The sequence below is a fragment of the Theropithecus gelada genome, chromosome 9 (genome assembly GCF_003255815.1).
Source record: "Theropithecus gelada isolate Dixy chromosome 9, Tgel_1.0, whole genome shotgun sequence".
Lineage (NCBI taxonomy): Eukaryota > Metazoa > Chordata > Mammalia > Primates > Cercopithecidae > Theropithecus > Theropithecus gelada.
This window is the reverse complement of record NC_037677.1, coordinates 96,218,372-96,236,929: the sequence shown is the minus strand read 5'-3', so window position 1 is coordinate 96,236,929 and position 18,558 is coordinate 96,218,372. Positions and strand designations below refer to the sequence as shown.

The 18,558-nt window shown below is 39.2% G+C and overlaps 1 protein-coding gene across 2 annotated transcripts in view; it reads right to left on the bottom strand.

The window, feature by feature from the left end:
• Nucleotides 1-18,558, bottom strand: part of ENTPD7 (ectonucleoside triphosphate diphosphohydrolase 7) — a 55,832-nt gene that overhangs the window by 30,376 nt on the left and 6,898 nt on the right. For both annotated transcript variants that reach the window (XM_025396012.1, XM_025396013.1), the window contains 3 exons: nucleotides 6,880-7,085; nucleotides 6,471-6,621; nucleotides 474-577 (listed from right to left, as the gene is read on the bottom strand). In XM_025396012.1, coding sequence (XP_025251797.1) covers nucleotides 474-577; nucleotides 6,471-6,621; nucleotides 6,880-7,085 — 461 coding nt within the window. The remainder of the gene's footprint in view (nucleotides 1-473; nucleotides 578-6,470; nucleotides 6,622-6,879; nucleotides 7,086-18,558) is intronic.

The window sequence follows — 18,558 nt, the reverse complement described above, 5'->3', positions numbered from 1 at the left end:
AGTGTGAGATTCCAGGGAATTATCAATACTGCATAGTAATTGCAATGAAGGCATAACAAAACAAAAGTAACTCATTCTGATCATCCCTTGAAATTAAAGTTTCTCCTTACTTTAATAATTTACTTTACATTTGACTTTGACAAACTCAATACAACTCCTAGAACTATATATGTTTTCAAAAGTATAGTTAGCTAACCAAATATTCAGTTGAAATCATTAAATACTAATACATTCTTATAAACATAGGACTAAGTTAAAAAGAGATACACATTTTTGACTTCCAGAAGGAGCACTCTAAAACAGATGCCAATGCAAAATATGCAAATAATCGAATCAACTATGTAGCAGAATCAAGAAAATTATTGGCAGAAAAATTAAAATCAGATATATAGAATAATTCTAAACACCCATTAGAGAGGCTGTGCCGTGGCTGGCTTAGAGGTGAACCAGCTGCACCCCTTAAGGCCCAGTACCTTCCTGCTTCCCAGAGATCACTTCTGCCTGAGACTGTGAAAAGAGGAAGTCGAACTCCAGTGGTAAATCTTTCACTAGGTCAGCCAAGATAGCCAACTGCTTCCTGCAAGAAAGAACAAAAAATCCCAAAGTTAGTCACTAAACTCTCTTATTATAAACTGCCTCAACTTGTCCTTCTACTTAGCCTTGTCATGACCTCGCTGTTCACCTACCTCATCTACTTGTCCAGCCCTGCTTCTTTTTGGTACCGCCTGATTTTAAAAGTTTCAACTGCCTCGAGGTATATCCTCCTACCTAAAAGGCAACATGGTAATAGTGATACTTTCCCCTTATACGATGTTATTATTCAAAGAACGTTAAAAGATGAGACTATGAGACTATGGTTCTATGACTCTCACAGGCTGAGTACAAATAAGCCACAGGAAACTGCAGCCAAGTTGCATAACCTATAAAATTGAAGTAATTACAATATTCCTCACCCTGTAAAACAAAGATGTTAAATTAAGGAACACAATCTCATCCTCAAATCTTACACAACACAGAAACAATCCTTCACATTACCACACAAGAGGTACTGTTGGTTCCACAAGTTTTAATATAATCCTTTACATAAGCTAACAATTAACTTTTTTTTTTGGAGACGGAGTTTCACTCTTGTTGCCCAGGCTGGAGTGCAATGGTGCGATCTCAGCTTACTGCAACCTCTGCCTCCCAGGTTCAAGTGATTCTCCTGCCTCAGCCTCCCAAATAGCTGGGGTTACAGGCGTGCACCACCACCCCTGGCGAATTTCGTATTTTTAGTAGAGATGGGGTTTCACTGTTGGTCAGGCTGGTCTCTAACTCCCGACCTCAGGTGATTCACCTGCCTCGGCCTCCCGAAGTGCTGGGATTATAGCGTGAGCCACCTTACCCAGCCACAATTAACTTTTTAATCTCCTTTTCCTTATTTCAAGGGTTGACTTTGTTTTCATTGTAAAAATCTTACCATTTGAAAACCCTAGATCAGGATCAAAATCCAGAGGACATAACATTTCCAATTTGGGGAAAACATTTGAAACTTCCCATCTATAGGGTTGTCTTTCCTCTAACATTTTAAGCATATAATCAGTATTATCAAGCAAAGGAAAGCAAAGAAACAAAGCTAGAAGTAATATGAATCTAGAGAAAATGTTAGTTAAAATAAGATAAATTATCTTGGATTAAAAAATTATTCATTACAAAAATATTCTACTGGCTCAGACAGTTGTCAGTACTACTTGATGAAGACTGTTGTTAGCACTTCAAAGTGAAGATCTATATTTGAAGTAATAATCTTCCAATATAATGTCAAGTATGGTTTCTTAAAAAGTTTATTGTTATACATATTAAATTCTTGCAATAAGAATTTCAAATGGGGACCAAGAATGGGTATTCTTCTGTCCCTACTGGATATGCTTCTAAAATCCTCAGAGAGAGGGTTCGCTGGTTTTGGCAATGATATGGAAGAATGGGTACCAACATATGTTGCCGTTAGCTATGCAAATTACTAGTACAGGCCAGGTGCAGTGGCTCATGCCTGTAATCCCAGCACTTCGGGAGGCTGAGGCAGGTGGATCACCTGAGGTCAGAAGTCTGAGACCAGTCCGGCCAACATGGTGAAACCCCATCTCTACCAAAAATACAAAAATTAGCCAGGCATGGTGACAGACACGTGTAATCCCACTCGGGAGGCTGAGGCAGGAGAATCGCTTGAATCGGGAGGTGGAGGTTGCAGGGAGCGGAGATCATGCCACTGCACTGTAGCCTATACGATAGAGGGAGACTCCATCTTCAATAAGTAAATAAATAAATTACTAGTACAACCTTTCTAAAGGGCAATCCAGGACCATGTTTCAAAATGTTTCAATGTGTTTAACCTTTGATCCAGCTGTCATACTTTTAGAAATTAATTCCAAGGAAATCATCAGACAAGAAAATAAAGAAGAGAAATACTGCATTATTTATAATGATGAAAATTATTTATAACAATGAAAAACTGGAAATACCATATCATAGGGATTGGTTAAATAACTTATGGCACAGCCATGTAATGTAATGCTATACAGATGTTAAAAGAAATGAAGTCTACTTATATCTACATGTATAGACATGAAAAGATAAAAGATGTCCAATACATTTTATAAAACAGTATGTATAATGTGATTCCATTTATGCTAAAAAAAACAAAAACCCAAATCATTCTTCATGTATACAAAGTGACAGGATAAAGCTTTCATTTTCTAAAATTCAATATAGTTTCTTTATTTAAAATGCTTTTAAAATGGCAAAATGTTGATAATTGTTCAAGCTGGGTGGTGGCTAAATGGGGATTTACTGCACTGTTCTCTTTACTTTTATACACATGTGAAATTTCCTAAAACAAAAATTATTATTTTATTAAACACCACCTTGTATTATGTTGTAATTTTTAAGGGATTTTTTAAACTGCAAAATAAAAGGGAGGTAGAAAAAATTCTGTTAGTCTAGGCCTTTGGCAAAGAAATAAAACCAAATGCTAATAAATTCAAAATATAGTCTAAGTGATTCAACCCTATTTTGAATCTGCTTACAAATGCTAATAAATTAGCAAAGCATTAATCATACAAAACAGATTTTTGTGCTGATAGTCACATCTATGCCAACAATTAGCTTGGACTTAGAGGCAGCAATTATTTCATAAGCCCAGAACAGATGTATGTATTATTTAAAGAGGTGACCAGAAAACAAGTAGAAAAAGCAAAAAAAAGCAAATTTCTTTAAAAACTCTTAAGATACAATAAATGTTAATATTCAGAGTTTCCACATTGACATCTAACATCTCAGACAAATAAGGTGAAGCTACACAGTGGGTTTGATTTAGATGGAAACTTCTCTGACAGAGGTAATACTGAACAGTGCCAGGAGGTGAGGCAACAGTCTCCTTTGCTCCAAACACACTGAAGGCAGCCAAACTACCAGGTGGGTTCCTCTGCCCAGCTCAGCTGGTCAATTCCGCCTTTTTAACCTCCAAGTCAGCTTTTTCTCTGGCCTCCCTCCCCTTTTCTTGGCCTTTCATAGACTTTGTAATGTGGCACCTGCTCTTGTGTCATGTATGTATATTCTTCCCAGGGTTTCTAAAATTTTTGAACAATATGAATATCACCCATGTCACATAAAAATTCTTAATTGCATGCACAGTATGATTGCAACTTTGTGGAAATTACATATATGTGAACAAAGAGGAAGGAAAACAACAAAATGAAACAGTTTTGATAGGGTAGCAGGGTTGTAAGTGGTATTGTTTTGTTTTGTTCATTTTTAAGATTTCCTTTAAGGAGGTAAGGTTGCAGTTACAATATTGAAAGTTTGGTTTTACAAATAAGTAAAAACAAAACAAAAAAATTGTTAAAGACTGAAATGTATGGGGCAATAAGGGAACTAAAAAACCTCTCATGTTGACAAATGGCTATATAAATAATCTGCTCCTCGACAGTAAACCAGTCAGTAAACCAGTAACTGTGAAAAAAAGTCCACTGAAAGAAGCATTGCTGCTATATGTTATGTTGTCTGCATGTCTGACATAAGCCGTGGAGCCCTACATGTATGGCTGAGGTTTTTGTTGTTTGCTGCTGTTTTAAGGAAAGAAAGCCAACCAAAAAAAGTAAACGTTGTAAAAAACAAAAAAAAAAAAAAAAAAAAACTACTATTGACCAAGGGAAAATATTTAAGCTAATAAGGAAATACCTGATGCCTATGAGACCATGAACATTCCAGGAGGATGAATTCTAAAGTTAAGGTTGACAATGGTCTCTTTGATATGACAGCAAAAGCACAGGGAACAAAACATCAACAAGTAAGACTATATCAAACTAAAAAGTTCTGTACAGGAAAGGAAACAATCAACAGAGTAAAAAGGCAAGCTACAGAATGGGATGAAATATTTGCGAACTATACGTTTGGTAAGGGGTTACTCCTACAACTCAACAGCAAAAACCCTATTAACCCAATGTAAAAATGGGCTAAAGACTTGAGTAGACATTTCTCTATTCACAGAAATGGCCAACAGGAATATGAAAAGTTGCTCAACATCCCTAGTAATCAGGGAAATGCAAATCAAAACCCCGATGACATATCACCTCACACTTGACAGGATGGCTTTATCCAAAAAACAAAAGACAACAAGTGTTGGCAGGGCTGTGGAGAAATTGGAAACTCTGCATACTGTTGGTGGGAATGCAAAATGGTGCAGCAACTCTGCAAAACAGTACAGAGGTTCCTCAAAAAATTAAACATAGAGGCCAGGTACGGTGGCTCACACCTGTAATTCAGCACTTTGGGAGGCTGAGACATGCAGACTGCTTGAGCCCAGGACTTCAAGAACATTCAGGCCAACATGGCAAGACCCCATCTCTACAAAAAAATACAAAAAATTAGCCAGGCCTGGTGGCGCATGCCTGTGGTCCCAGACACTCAGGAGGCTGAGGTGGGAGAATCACCTGAGCCTGGGAGGTGGAAATTGCAGTGAGCCGAGATCATGCCATTGCACTCCAGCTTGGGCAGCAGAGTGAGACCCTGTCTCAAAAAGTAAATAACTAAATAAATAATTAAACTGTCATATGATCCAGCAATCCTACTTCTGGCTAATTACTCCAAAGATGTAAAATCAGGATCTCAAAGAGATATGAGCCCTCCCATATTTACTGAAGCATTATTTACAATAACCAAGACATGGAAACAACCTAAATGTTCACTGACAGATGAATATGTAATGAAAACATGGTATATACACACAGTGGAATACTATTTAGACTTTTTTAAATAAAAAAGGGCATTCTGCAATATGTGACAAGGTGGATGAACACTAAGGACAATGCTAATGGAAATAAATAGGCACAAAATTTCAGTTAAGCAAGATTATTAAGCACTGAAGATCCACTGTACAACACTGTACACATAGTCAACAATAATGTATTGCATACTTAAAAATGTGTTGGGCTGGGCATGGTGGCTGACGCTTGTAATCCCAGCACTCTGGGAGGCTGAGGCAAGCGGATCACTTGAACTCAGGAGTTCTAAACCAGCCTGGGCAACATGGTGAAACCCTGGCTCCACAAAAATTAGCTGGGTGTGATGGTCCCCACCTGTAGTCCCAGTTACTTAGGAGGCTGAGGTGGGAGGATCACTTGGGCCTGGGAGGCAGAGGTTGCAGTGAGCTGTGATCACACCACTGCCCTCCAGCCTGGGCAACAAAGCAGACCCTGTCTCCAAAAAAAAAAAAAATCTGGTTAGAGGGTAGATCTCATGTTAAGTGTTCTTACCACAATAAAATAAAAATCTTTTTAAAAAAAAGTTCAGGGAGCTCATTCTTACCCCAGGCCTATACAAGTATGGACAGATCAAGGTGGTACCAAAGGAGAGAAATCACAAACAAGAAGGAGACTGGCTTAAATACAGACTTCTCTTCCTCTACCTCTAATGCAGGAAGAGGGATCTGGTGGCAAGGTGTCAGGCTGAATTGCCAAGGTCAAGTGGAAATGACATGACTGGCTGGGGCTGAGAAAACTGGCGTAAGGCAATGGAGACTGCGCTCTGCAGTAGCAGCAAGAGGAGGGACTCCCCAGTGATCGCCAGCGTTCTAGGCAGAGTTACAGAGAAGGTAGTGTTCCTATCAGAGATCTCCGATTAGTCCCTAGGTATCAAGGTCATCAGGTGACCCTCCTCCTAATTCATTCTGTAATTATGTTCTTTATGTGCCTAATGATCCAAATCTATTACCATCACCACTACTCCCAACCCTCAATCCAAACTAAGAATCACTATAGTCATCCCAGATAGATATTGATCCCAAAGCAGCAAATGACATGAAGTTGGGAATGAATGACTGTGTCATAATTGGGTTTAGGGATATAGACCAGGGAACCACAGAGGACAGTGCATGAAACTGGCCTTTCATCTCTCGTGCCACCGTTTTCCTGTGTTTCCTGGACCCTGCATCTCACCTCTCAGGGAGAAGCCTCATGCCTGCTGTGCAGAGGATGTAAAGGGGGGTCTCCTTGTGCTTCTTCACGGGCACATGAGCAGCAGCAAAGCTCAGCAGAGGACGAAGGTAATCACTGGCATGTTCTGGAGTGTCTGCCATTGCAGAGATTCCTTAAGTTAAAACAAACAAACAAAAAAGTTTCTTTAAAAAGCAGCTCACATAAGACTCAGGAAACTGATGCCCTATAAGGTTCTCCTTAAGGTCCTAAACATTTATTTATTTGAGAGGTAGGGGGTGACAATGAATGAGACATCCCTCCCGTTACCCAGACTCTCAAGAAGAAAAGGGTAGCTTGCTTTCTCCTTCTTTTCTCTCCTCTTTCATGCCTTAAAAGAGATTGACAAAATATATTCTGATGTGATGAGTACCTGGCTTGATTTTTTTAACCACTGGTTGGCTGTTGCGGTCTCTCATCTGTTTGATATCCAGCAAGTCATGGGGGTTCCCATTATGTCTTGGCCAGAAATAAACAAAAATCCGGGAACCACTGCTGCCACAGTCGACAACAAGTCCATAATTCAGATTTGGGTCTTCAGTGTCAGTAGCTTCAAGGTCCCCTACTCGAGCCAAGTACCTAAGTCAGGCAAAAAGAGAAATCAGTGCTAAGCAGTCAGGTCCATGAAAGGCACCCTCACTTACTTCATTTGTTCATGAATCTTCATTAAGTGCCTACGTGTGCCAAGCGCATGGGACTACCAGTCCTAACTAATGAGTGAAGCAATATTGACAGATTTACTGATGTGCCTGAGACAATAGCTGGTTCGCTTGCCTAGAGGCCACTGAAATTAGATGACTAAAAGATGTCCCCATGTGTGGGGGCAGCTCTGAAACTGGCTGAGGTAGCAATCTTTTTTCAAGCATTAGAGCTTGTAGGCCTGAATAAATAACTGTTTTTTTGTTATATGCCATTAAGTTGTGGGGTAGCTTGTTACACACACTAGATAACTGAGACAATCTTAATCACTTCTTTTCTATCTTTCTGTAGAGATGCATCCAGAATATTGTGGAACGATTTCTCATGTAATGTGTTTCTGGGAGGTGATTTTGTTTTGTTTTGTTTTGGTTTTTTGGTTTTTTGAGACAGAGTCTTATTCTGCCACCCAGGCTGGAGCACACTGGCACGATCTCAGCTCACTGCAACCTCTGCCTCCCAAATTCAACCGATTCTCCTGCCTCAGCCTCCCAAAGTGCTGGGATTACAGGCATGAGCCACTGCGCCTGGCCTGGGTGGTGATATTTTTGATTGGGCTTTTTGGTTTTGCTTTTTTGCTTTTTGTTTTGTATTTATATTGCTAGAATTTCATTAACTAAAAATGTAATTCATAAAAACAATAATTATTCTTTTCTACAATCATATATATATATATATATATATATATATATATATATATTTTTTTTTTTTTGAGATGGAGTCTTGCTCTGTCTTCCAGGCTGGAGTGCAGTGGCGCGATCTCAGCTCACTGCAAGCTCTGCCTCCCGGGTTCATGCCATTCTCCTGCCTCAGCCTCCCAAGTATCTGGGACTACAGGCGCCCGCCACCACGCCCGGCTAATTTTTTGTATTTTTAGTAGAGACGGGGTTTCACCGTGTTAGCCAGGATGGTCTTGATTTCCTGACCTCATGATCCGCCCACCTCAGCCTCCCAAAGTGCTGGGAATACAGACATGAGCCACTGCGCCTGGCCTAAATATTTTATAAATATAAAAAGAATGATCATAAAATATGTATAGGGTATAAAGAATAACAATAAAACAAATGCCTGTGTACGTACCACCAAGTTTAAAAAATAAATTACACTTAAAAAAAAAAATTCTTCTTGGCCCCTAGGACATTAGTATTTTGTGTTGGAATTTTTTCAGATTCTCATTCCAAGATATCTGGCTGGCTGACATAAGGAAGATGAAACAAGTAAAGGTGTTCCATGAAACACATCAAGGTCTGAATCTCAGCTCTATTGCTTTCTATGCTGTGTGACCTTAAGCAAGTTAATAAACTCCTCTCAGACTGTTTTCTGATCTGTAAAACAAGGAGAGTGAAGGGTATCTACCCTCACAGAGATCCTACACATAGCAGAACTGTGTTGCCGCTGTTGTTAACAGAATAATCATTGGGAAAGCAAATAGTAGATGACTCTGAGGAAAAAGGCTTAAAAGTTCAGAAAATAAAGAAGACTAAGAGTTGATTAAAATACTTCTGAGCACTTGGCCAGGCATGGTGGCTCACACCTGTTATCCCAGCACTTTGGGAGGCTGAGGTGGGTGGATCTCCTGAGGTCAGAAGTTCAAGACCAGCCTGGCCAACATGGTGAAACCCCATGTCTACAAAAAATATAAAAATTAGCCAGGCATGGTGGCAGGAGCCTGTAATCCCAGCTACTCAGGAGGCTGAGGCAGGAGAATTGCTTGAACCCGGGAGGCAGAGGTTTCGGTGAGCTGAGATCACGCCACTGCACTCTCGCCTGGGTGACAGAGCGAGACTCCGTCTCAAAAAAAAAAAAAAAGTTATCTGCCCTGCTCATCCAACATTGTCTTCAAAGCCAACTCCTAGATCTCCAAGGCTCTTACACAGAACCCCTCAGAACCAGTTTTTGTGATGTCTGAAGCTAACAAAATTTGGAAAGCCTTTTAAAAACAAGATTCAGCATTACAAATACAAAAAAAGCCCATGTAAGTGAAGGGCTTTAAGGTATAGGGATCATTCGCTTCACAGTAAACCCACCCCCAATCAGAATAATAAACCATGCATCATGCTCCTGAAACCAATCTAGCCAGTGTTTATTGGTGATTTCACATTGTTAGACAAACCACACAGTTCCTTATTTGGGCAGAAAAGCAAACTTGATAAAAAGAAGAGCATGTAGAAATAATTCTGAAATAAAAAAGTAGAGTACCTTTCCTATAGTACAATGCAAAATGCATTTTTTTTTTAAAAAAGAGAAGAGCAGGTAACTAAGCTTCAATATAATGTTGTTAATTATTACTGAGAGTAGGGGTAGGTAGAACTTTTTTTCTGGATCTGAAATAGTAGTGAGTTGAGGGAAATGAAGCAGATGGTAAAAATCTGTTACAAAACAGAAAGTTTCTAATCCTAAAGATTCCATTTCACCACATATCTTCCCATTCTAATCAAATCACTGGGCTGAACTGGGCTAGAATCCACCAATCAACTAGCAACAGCTCACTTCTATCACACGAGAGCTGGGCAAAAGTCTGGGTTCAAGTCACAGAACTCTTTTTTTTTTTTTTTTTTTTTTTTTTTTGAGACGGAGTCTCGCTCTGTAGCCCAGGCTGGAGTGCAGTGGCCGGATCTCAGCTCACTGCAAGCTCCGTCTCCCGGGTTCACGCCATTCTCCGGCCTCAGCCTCCCGAGTAGCTGGGACTACAGGCGCCCGCCACCTCGCCTGGCTAGTTTTTTGTATTTCTTAGTAGAGACGGGGTTTCACCGTGTTAGCCAGGATGGTCTCGATCTCCTGACCTCGTGATCCGCCCGTCTCGGCCTCCCAAAGTGCTGGGATTACAGGCTTGAGCCACCGCGCCCGACCTCAAGTCACAGAACTCTTGCAAATACTGACCTCACAAGAGGCCAAAGATAAAAAAGAAACAGGCAAGATAATCCACCCCCATTCCAAAGTGACTTTTCATTTCCAATTACAGCAATCTTTCTATTTCACATGCTTCACAGAATCTTCCTGCTTCCCTTCTCTGAAAACCACCCACTCTGCTTGTCTCTTGCAAGATTCTGAATCCCATCCCCTTCTGCATAATGAGTAACTTTTCTCTAGTGCACTGGTTCTCAAATTTGGGGGCCTTAGGACTCCTTTGTAATCTTAAAGCTTATTGAACCCCAAAGAGCTTTCGTAGATATAGGTTATATCTATCTATATTTACTATATTAGAAAATAAAACATAAAAATGTTAAGTACTTATTTCATTTAAATAAAATAAATTCATTACATATAAATATATTTTTATAAAAATAAGCATATCTTCTAAAACAAAAAAATAGAAGAGTGGCATTGTTTTATAATTTTGCAAATATCTTTAGTAGCCAAACTAACAGAAGACCCTAGATTCTCGCATTTACTTTCGTATTCAATCTGTTACAATAAATCAAAACAATATTGAAAATTGAGTATTTTCAATTTTCACACAAATTGAAGCATTTGTGTGAAAATCCAGCCTCACATAGACACACTGTTGGAAACAAGAGGAGTATTAAACAACCCTTTCAGATCATTCTGAATATTCTTTGATACTATACTAAAACTCAACAAGTAGTGTTTCTTAAAGATTAGTTGCGGTTGGGCACAGTGGCTCATGCCTGTAATCCCAGCACTTTGGGAGGCCGAGGCGGGTGGATCATGAGGTCAGCAGATCAAGACCATCCTGGCTAACACGGTAAACCCCGTCTCCACAAAAATACAAAAAATTAGCCGGGCGTAGTGACGGGCGCCTGTAGTCCCAGCTACTCAGGAGGCTGAGGCAGAAGAATGGCATGAACCTGGGAGGCAGAGCTTGCAGTAAGCCAAGATCGTACCACTGCACTCCAGCCTGGGCGACAGAGCAAGACTTTGTCTCAAAAAAAAAAAAAAAAAAAAGATTAGTTGCAATTGGAATCTAAACCCCTCCCCGCCCCCCAAAAAAAGATGAGTTGCAATTGGAATCTAAAAATTTTTCATACTCTGTTACATTAAAATCCATTAAAAAACACAGGTTAACCATGCACTTTGAATGGTTATCCATTAAAAAACATAGGTTTACCATGCACTTTGAATGGCTATTATCCAAGCATGATTTCAAAACATCATCTATTGGAAAATATTGGTTCACTGAGTTATGCAAATCTTCCTAACATTGATACATTTCATTCTACAATCGTTAAAAAAAAACACATTCATTAATATCACTACCAATCTTACTCAAAACGTCTTTTAAGTATTGGGAAGCTATCCAATTCACAGTGGCAGATATAGTTTTCCAAAATACTAATTTTCACTTGGAAGTTCAAATTTTAACATTGGCAATAAATACCGAAAACTGTTTTTCATGAAGTGACAGATTTATTTCATTCATTTTCAAGGAAATGTCTATAAAATACGCAAGTATTTTGGGAGTCTGTGAGGGTGAAACAATTTTTATAATAATACTAAAATGTTATTTTGCCTTTTAAAACTATGGTTCAAACATATAAAATTTACCATTTTTAAGTGTATAGTCAGTAGTATTAAGCATATTTACATTGACTCTGAAACCATAGTTTTTCTGGCAGTCATTCTTTTAACTAAAAATAGTGTCCCATGATAAAAGCAGCTGGGTTTACCTCATAATTCAAAAAACTGCCCCAGTGCTTTTACTCTAGACAACTTCAGTATATAGCAGAAGTGCTTAATACCTATTTCCCCTTTCATCACATAGAATATTGAAAAGATATTCATAAGTGGAACTGAATCTTTTCTTCCAATGCAATTGTGTAGCAATATAGAATACAGTAACTACTAGTACAATGTGGTGCCTCTATCTTGATTTGAGCTAAGGCATTATTAGCAGTTTTACCTGCCATTGCTTTTGCACCATCAAAGCAAGTATCAATCAACTCAGTGAAAAAGGCAAAAGACATGACTACAGTCAAGAGATGGAAGCGACCCAAATGTCCATCAATAGATAAATGGATCCACAAAATGTGGTATATGCATAAAATGAAATATTATTCCGCCTTAAAAAGGAGGAGATCCTGTCACATGTTACAACACAGATGAATCTTCAGGATATTATGCTAAGTAAATAAGCCAGGCACAAAAAGACAAGTACTGTATGATTCCACCTATATGAGGTATCTAAAGTAGAAACAGAAAATTTAATGGTAGTTACCGGCAGCTGGCTGGAAAGAGAGAGAAAAGGAGAATTCATTAATGGGTACAGAGTTACGATCCACAAGATGAAAAAATTCTGGAGATCTGTTTCACAACAATGTAAATATGCTTAATACTACTGACTGTACACTTAAAAATGGTAAATTTTATACGTTTGAACCATAGTTTTAAAAGGCAAAATAACATTTCAGTATTATTATAAAAATAGTTTCACCCTCACAGACTCCCAAAAGTGTCTCAGAGACTCTCCAAGGGCCACTAAACACTCTGAGAACCACTGCTCTAATACAACCTTCCTTTTCTCTTTAACATCCATCTGCTTCTCTACCTACTCCTTCCCCTCTCCTGTCTCCTTGGACATGACTTCTCAGTTCTTAAAAAGCCACTACTCAACAATGCTGACTGGTAATTTCCACAATGATTTGAAAAGGCCTCTTCCTTCTGTTCTAAAATGTGGACATCAATATTCCTGTTTGTATTTCAGTATGAGCCCCTAAGATTTCTTTCATATTTGCTTGCTGTACCTGTTTAGACCATAAATTTCTCAAGAATAGGTACCTTATCTATAGTACCTTGAGAGTGTCACAGTGTTTCTCACGTTTCTCTGCCCAAAACATGTATCAAATAGTATTGATTGGTTTGGTCCTAGAGCTCACAAAATGGAGCTGTTGGTCTGTTAACTCCTCCATGTCTTTGTACAGCTCTACTCAAAATCAACTGGTCTCTTTCTTGGAAAGTTTTAATTGCTTTCCAAACAAAGTATCGTTATCCTCTCTGATTCCTGCCAAAATAAGCAACTTTACAGCTCCAGTTTTGGTGCAACTCAACTTTTCTTTCTCTTCCTTTCAAAGTCTCTATGTGTGCTTCGGCTAAAATGTCAGCTGACCTTAGATCACTAGAGAGGAAGATAGGCCTAAATGGCATTTATGCAGTGGAAAGTCTCCATTTTTCTCATTGTGCATACAAATGAGTAACTAAAGAACAGTTTCCCCTCTGGGCAGTAACCACATTACCTTTTTCTGGAACTCTGACCTCTTATGACCTAATCAGGCTTCTTACCCTTTTGACCAACTAGAAGCCTTCCTCTATATAGGCTCCTAACATGAATGGATCACCAGACCTTTCTTGCATTTTTTCATATATAGTTTTTTTTTCTGTCATATGTAATTTGTAGTCATGGCCTTAGCCATCACGGTCAATTACTTACATTGCTGAACCCTCCTGTTTTAGTGATGCCACACTAGCCAATCTCTAAAGAGGACCAAAAGCCCAAGAGAAAAGTCTCAAAAACCTTCGCATCCCTCACATCCACCTTCCCCAAAGAGGTCTGATTCACCATCACACATACTCACCCCAATACCATACCCACACACACACACCCTCTTTAAGAAACATGATTTCCTTCTAGTCACTGCTGAGTCAATGAAAAGAAAGTTACCCACAAATATATCACCTAAGGTGGAATTGGAAGACAATGGCTTTTCACTGCCATTATCCTGAAAGCATTAACATCATTAGAGCTGTAACTGAGCAAACCATTACCCAGCTTACAAAATCAAAACTAATTACACCACTTTAGAGTTCAAACAGAGCTCAGTGATGGGCCAAAAGTCAATTGAAGTAGCCCCCATGAGTATGGGGCTACTAATTCTTTGCTGAATGTCATCATACTCTTCAACTCTGTTCAAAGTTCAGAACCAAATGTAATTATATTACAGTTAAAGTAGCTGTGCATGACTGATGATAGTAATACATACCCAGAAAAGTATATTGTAAGATTACTAACTTACCTCCTAACAAGATTAATCAGAGCAGTCAGGAACATCTATAATTTAAAGTCCTGCTCAAAACACTACAAACACCATTAAGATCAAATAAATGGGCTGGGTGTGGTGGCTCACACCTGTAAGCCAGCACTCTGGGAGGCCAAGGTGGGTGGCTTGCTTGAGCTCAGGAGTTCGAGACCAGCCTGAGCAACATGGCGAAACCCCATCTCTACAAAGAATATAAAAATTAGTCGGGTGTGGTGGTGTTTGCCTTTGGTCTCAGCTTCTAGGGGGACTGAGGTGAGAGGATTTTGCTTAAGCCTGGGAGGTTGAGGCTGCAGTGAGCTATGATCACACCACTGCACTCCAGCTTGGGTGACAAAGTGAGACCCTGTTTCCAAAAAAAAAAAAAAAAAATCAAGTAACTGAATAAATGTGGGACAGACACAGTGGCTCATGCCTGTAATCCCAGCACTTTGGGAGGTCGAGGTGGAAGGACTGCTTGAGGTCAGGCGTTCAAGGCCAACCTGGGCAACATAGTGAGACCCCTGTCTCTAAAAATTAAAAAAATAAAAAAAATTTAGCCAGGCACGGTGGCATGCACCTGTAATCTCAGATACTAGGAAGGCTGGGGCAGGAGGATAGCTTGAGTCAGTCTATAAATAATAAAATAAACGTGAATAAATGCTTTCAATTTCACCATAAAAAAATCTCTGAACTGTTCTATTACACATAAGAACCCAATCATTTCATCTGTATATGCTAAAGAGCATTCTAACCAAAAGTAATGCCTCTCTTTGACTTGCTTTAATTAAACAGAATTGAAACACCTATGGAAGGCCAGTACCAAGCCAATTGCTGACACAGAACCTCTCATTCAGTTATTTCCAGATGGTAAAGGAACATGAAGGCACCACCTTTCAATAGTTACAAAAGACATTCTTCAGACAATAGTTCACCCAGACAAAATTTTACCCACTAATGAAGATAACAGTGAGGCTACCAAAAAGTGAACAACATTAAACATTAATGTGAAAAAGGAAAGGTATTAAACAGAACATTTAAGAACAGTTTACCATAGTGTCTTGTACACTATGTATACATGCTAGAAGTTCCTCTTACACAGTCATGCACTGCATAATGACGTTTCAGATAACAGCAAACCACATGTACAACAGTGGTCCCATAAGATTATAATGGAACTGAAAAAATTCCTATTAATGATGTCTTGATGATCCTGACCCTGTGCAGGCTTAGGCTAATGTGTGTGTTTCTGTTTTCATTTCTAACAAAAAAGTTTTAAAAGGAAAACAAATTAAAATTTTTTAAAAATAGAAAAAAGCTTATAGAATAAGAATATTATAAGGAAAATATTTCCCTACAGCTTTACAATATTTTTGTGTTTTAAGTTGTGTTAGTCCAAAACAGTCAAAAAGTTTTTGAAAATTTCAAAGTTTAGAAAGTAGAAAAGTTACAGCAAGTTAAGGTTAATTTATTATTGAAGAAAGAAAAAAAATTTAAATAACTTTTAAATAAATTTAGTGTAGCCTAAATGTACAGTGTTTATAAAGTCCACAGTAATGTCCCAGGCCTTCACACTCACCACTCACTCACTCTGAGAAACTTCCAGTTCTGTGAGCTCCATTCATGGTAAGTGCCCTATACAGGTGTACAATTTATTTTATTATTATTTTTTGAGACAGGGTCTTGCTCTGTTGCCCAGGATGGAGTGCAGCAGAGCAATCATGGCTCACTGAAGCCTTGGCCTCCTGGGCTCAAGTGATCCTCCCGCCTCCGCCACCCAAGTAGCTGGGGCTACAGGCATGCACCACCACACCCAGCTAATTTCTAAATTTTCTGTAGAGATGAGGTTTTACTATGTCACCTAGGCTGGTCTGGAACTCCTGGGTTCAGGAGATCTGCCCACTTCGGCCTCCCAAAGTACTGGGACTGCAGGCTTGAACCACCATACCAGACCCAATTTATCTTTTATACCGTATTTTTACTGTACCTTTTCTATGTTTATATATGTTTAGATACACAAATACTTACCATTGTGTTACAGTTGCCTATAGTATTCAGTGCAGTAACGTGTACAGGTTTGTAGGCTAGGAGCATATACACCACACAGCCTAGGTGTGTAGTAGGCTGTACCATCTAGGTTTGTGTAAGTATTCTATGATGTTTACACAATGATAAAATCACCTAATGATGCATGTATTAGAACATATCTCGATCATTATATAACACGTGACTGTCTGAAAAATTAATAAATTTTAACAATTACCCAGCATACACAGCAGAAATTAAAACGTGGCACACTTAGCACTGTCAACAGAACTCTGTGAAATGATGAAAATGTTCTCTATCTGCACCATCCCATATATCCACACGTGGCCACTGAGCATTTGAAACGTGCCCAGTCCAAGCGAGGAACTGAATTTTGTTTCATTTCATGTTAATTTAAATTTAATTAACCATTTGTGGGTAGTGACTACCCTATTTGATACCACAGTGTAGACAGTAACTGTTGAATAAGTAAACAGATAAATGAATAAATGGATATAAGATATGTATTAAGTCTGAAGAAAATATTGGAGCATGTCATATGTGGCACATGCCAGAAAAATAGTTGATTAAAACACACATCTCGGCCGGGCGCAGTGGCTCACACCTGTAATCCCAGCACTTTGGGAGGCCGAGGCGGATGAATCATGAGGTCAGGAAATCAAGACCATCCTGGCTAACACGGTGAAACCCCGTCTCTACTAAAAATACAAAAAATTAGCTGGGCGTGGTGGCGGGCGCCTGTAGTCCCAGCTACTCGGGAGGCTGAGACAGGAAAACGGCGTGAACCCGGGAGGCGGAGCTTGCAGTGAGCCGAGATCAGGCCACTGCACTCCAGCCTGGGCGACAGCGAAACTCCGTCTCAAAAAAAAAAAAAAACCCCACACATCTAACACAAGTATTATTCTCAAAAACAGCCCTGCTGTGCATGTGTAGGGTCAGGGAATATGTGGTAAATCTCTGCACCTGCAGCTCAAATGAGCTGTAAAACTAAAATTGGCTCAAAAAAAGTTTATTTAAAAAAAAATACAGTTTTGGATTCTATCCTTACTGACACCCCATCTCTCTAAATTTACTTTTTTTGTATCAAATAAATTCTAGTTCTGATGCAAACCTCCTACTTTCTCTTTCCAGAAGCAATATGGATATGTGTTCACAATAAGGAAAAAAAATACAAGTCTACTTGTTTCAATTATTTCAACCCACCAAGTATTTATTGGCACTGACCACCTGGGATACAGTGATAGACAAGAATTATCAGATCACTCTGCCTCCCACATACATTTAAATGCTTTTACCTCTCTCCATCCTCTTGCTGCCACCCAAGTTCAGACGCCACCCAAGTTCAGACCACAATCATCTCTATATTGAGGTACAGTCCTGGACTTACAATGGTTTGACTTATGATTTTTCAACTTTATGAGGGTGCAAAAGTGATGCACATTCAGTAGAAAGTATACCATGAGTATCCACACAACCATTCTGTTTTTCACTTTTAGTACAGTATTCAATAAATTACATGAGACATTCAACACTTTATTATAAAATAGACCTTCTGTTAGGTGGTTTTGCACAACAGCAGGGTAATGTAAATGTTCTGAGCACCTTTAAAGTAGGCTAGGCTAAACTATGACATTTGTTAGGACAGGTGTATTAAATGCATTTTCAACTTATGATATTCCAATTTACATAACCCATCATAAGTCAAGGAGCATCTCTAGTCCAATTACTCTCCCTGCTTTCTTTTTTATTCCTCTCCAATTCATTTTCCACAATCCCACCAAAGTGAGCTTTCTTTAAGAAGCAGTTCCAGCTGGGTACGATGGCTCATGCCTGTAACCCTAGCACTTTGGGAGGCCGAGGCAGGTGGACCACTTGAGGCCAGCGATTCGAGACCAGCCTGGCCAACATGGTGAAACCCCATCTCTACTAAAAATACAAAAACTAGCTAGGCATAGTGCTACATGACTGTAATCCCAGCTACTTGGGAGGCTGAGGCAGGAGAATTGCTTGAACCCGAGAGGCAGAGGTTGTAGTGAGCCGAGATAGCGCCACTGCACTCCAGCCTGGTGACAAAGTGAGACTGTTTCAAAAAAAAAAATTAAAAAGCAGTTCCAATCTTTTCACTCTTCAAAACCTTTCAAAGCCTTCCTTCTGCCCTGAGGGTAATGTCTAAACCCTCTAAAATAACTTAACAGACTCAGTTTGATCTAGCTCTCCAGCCATACAGCTCACCATTCACTCCCTAATTGTCTTTAGCCATATTAACTAACCTACATGGAATTCCATAATTAGACCATGTTGTCTTCAAGTGAGAAATTATGTGCAGGTCTGTCAAGAAAATT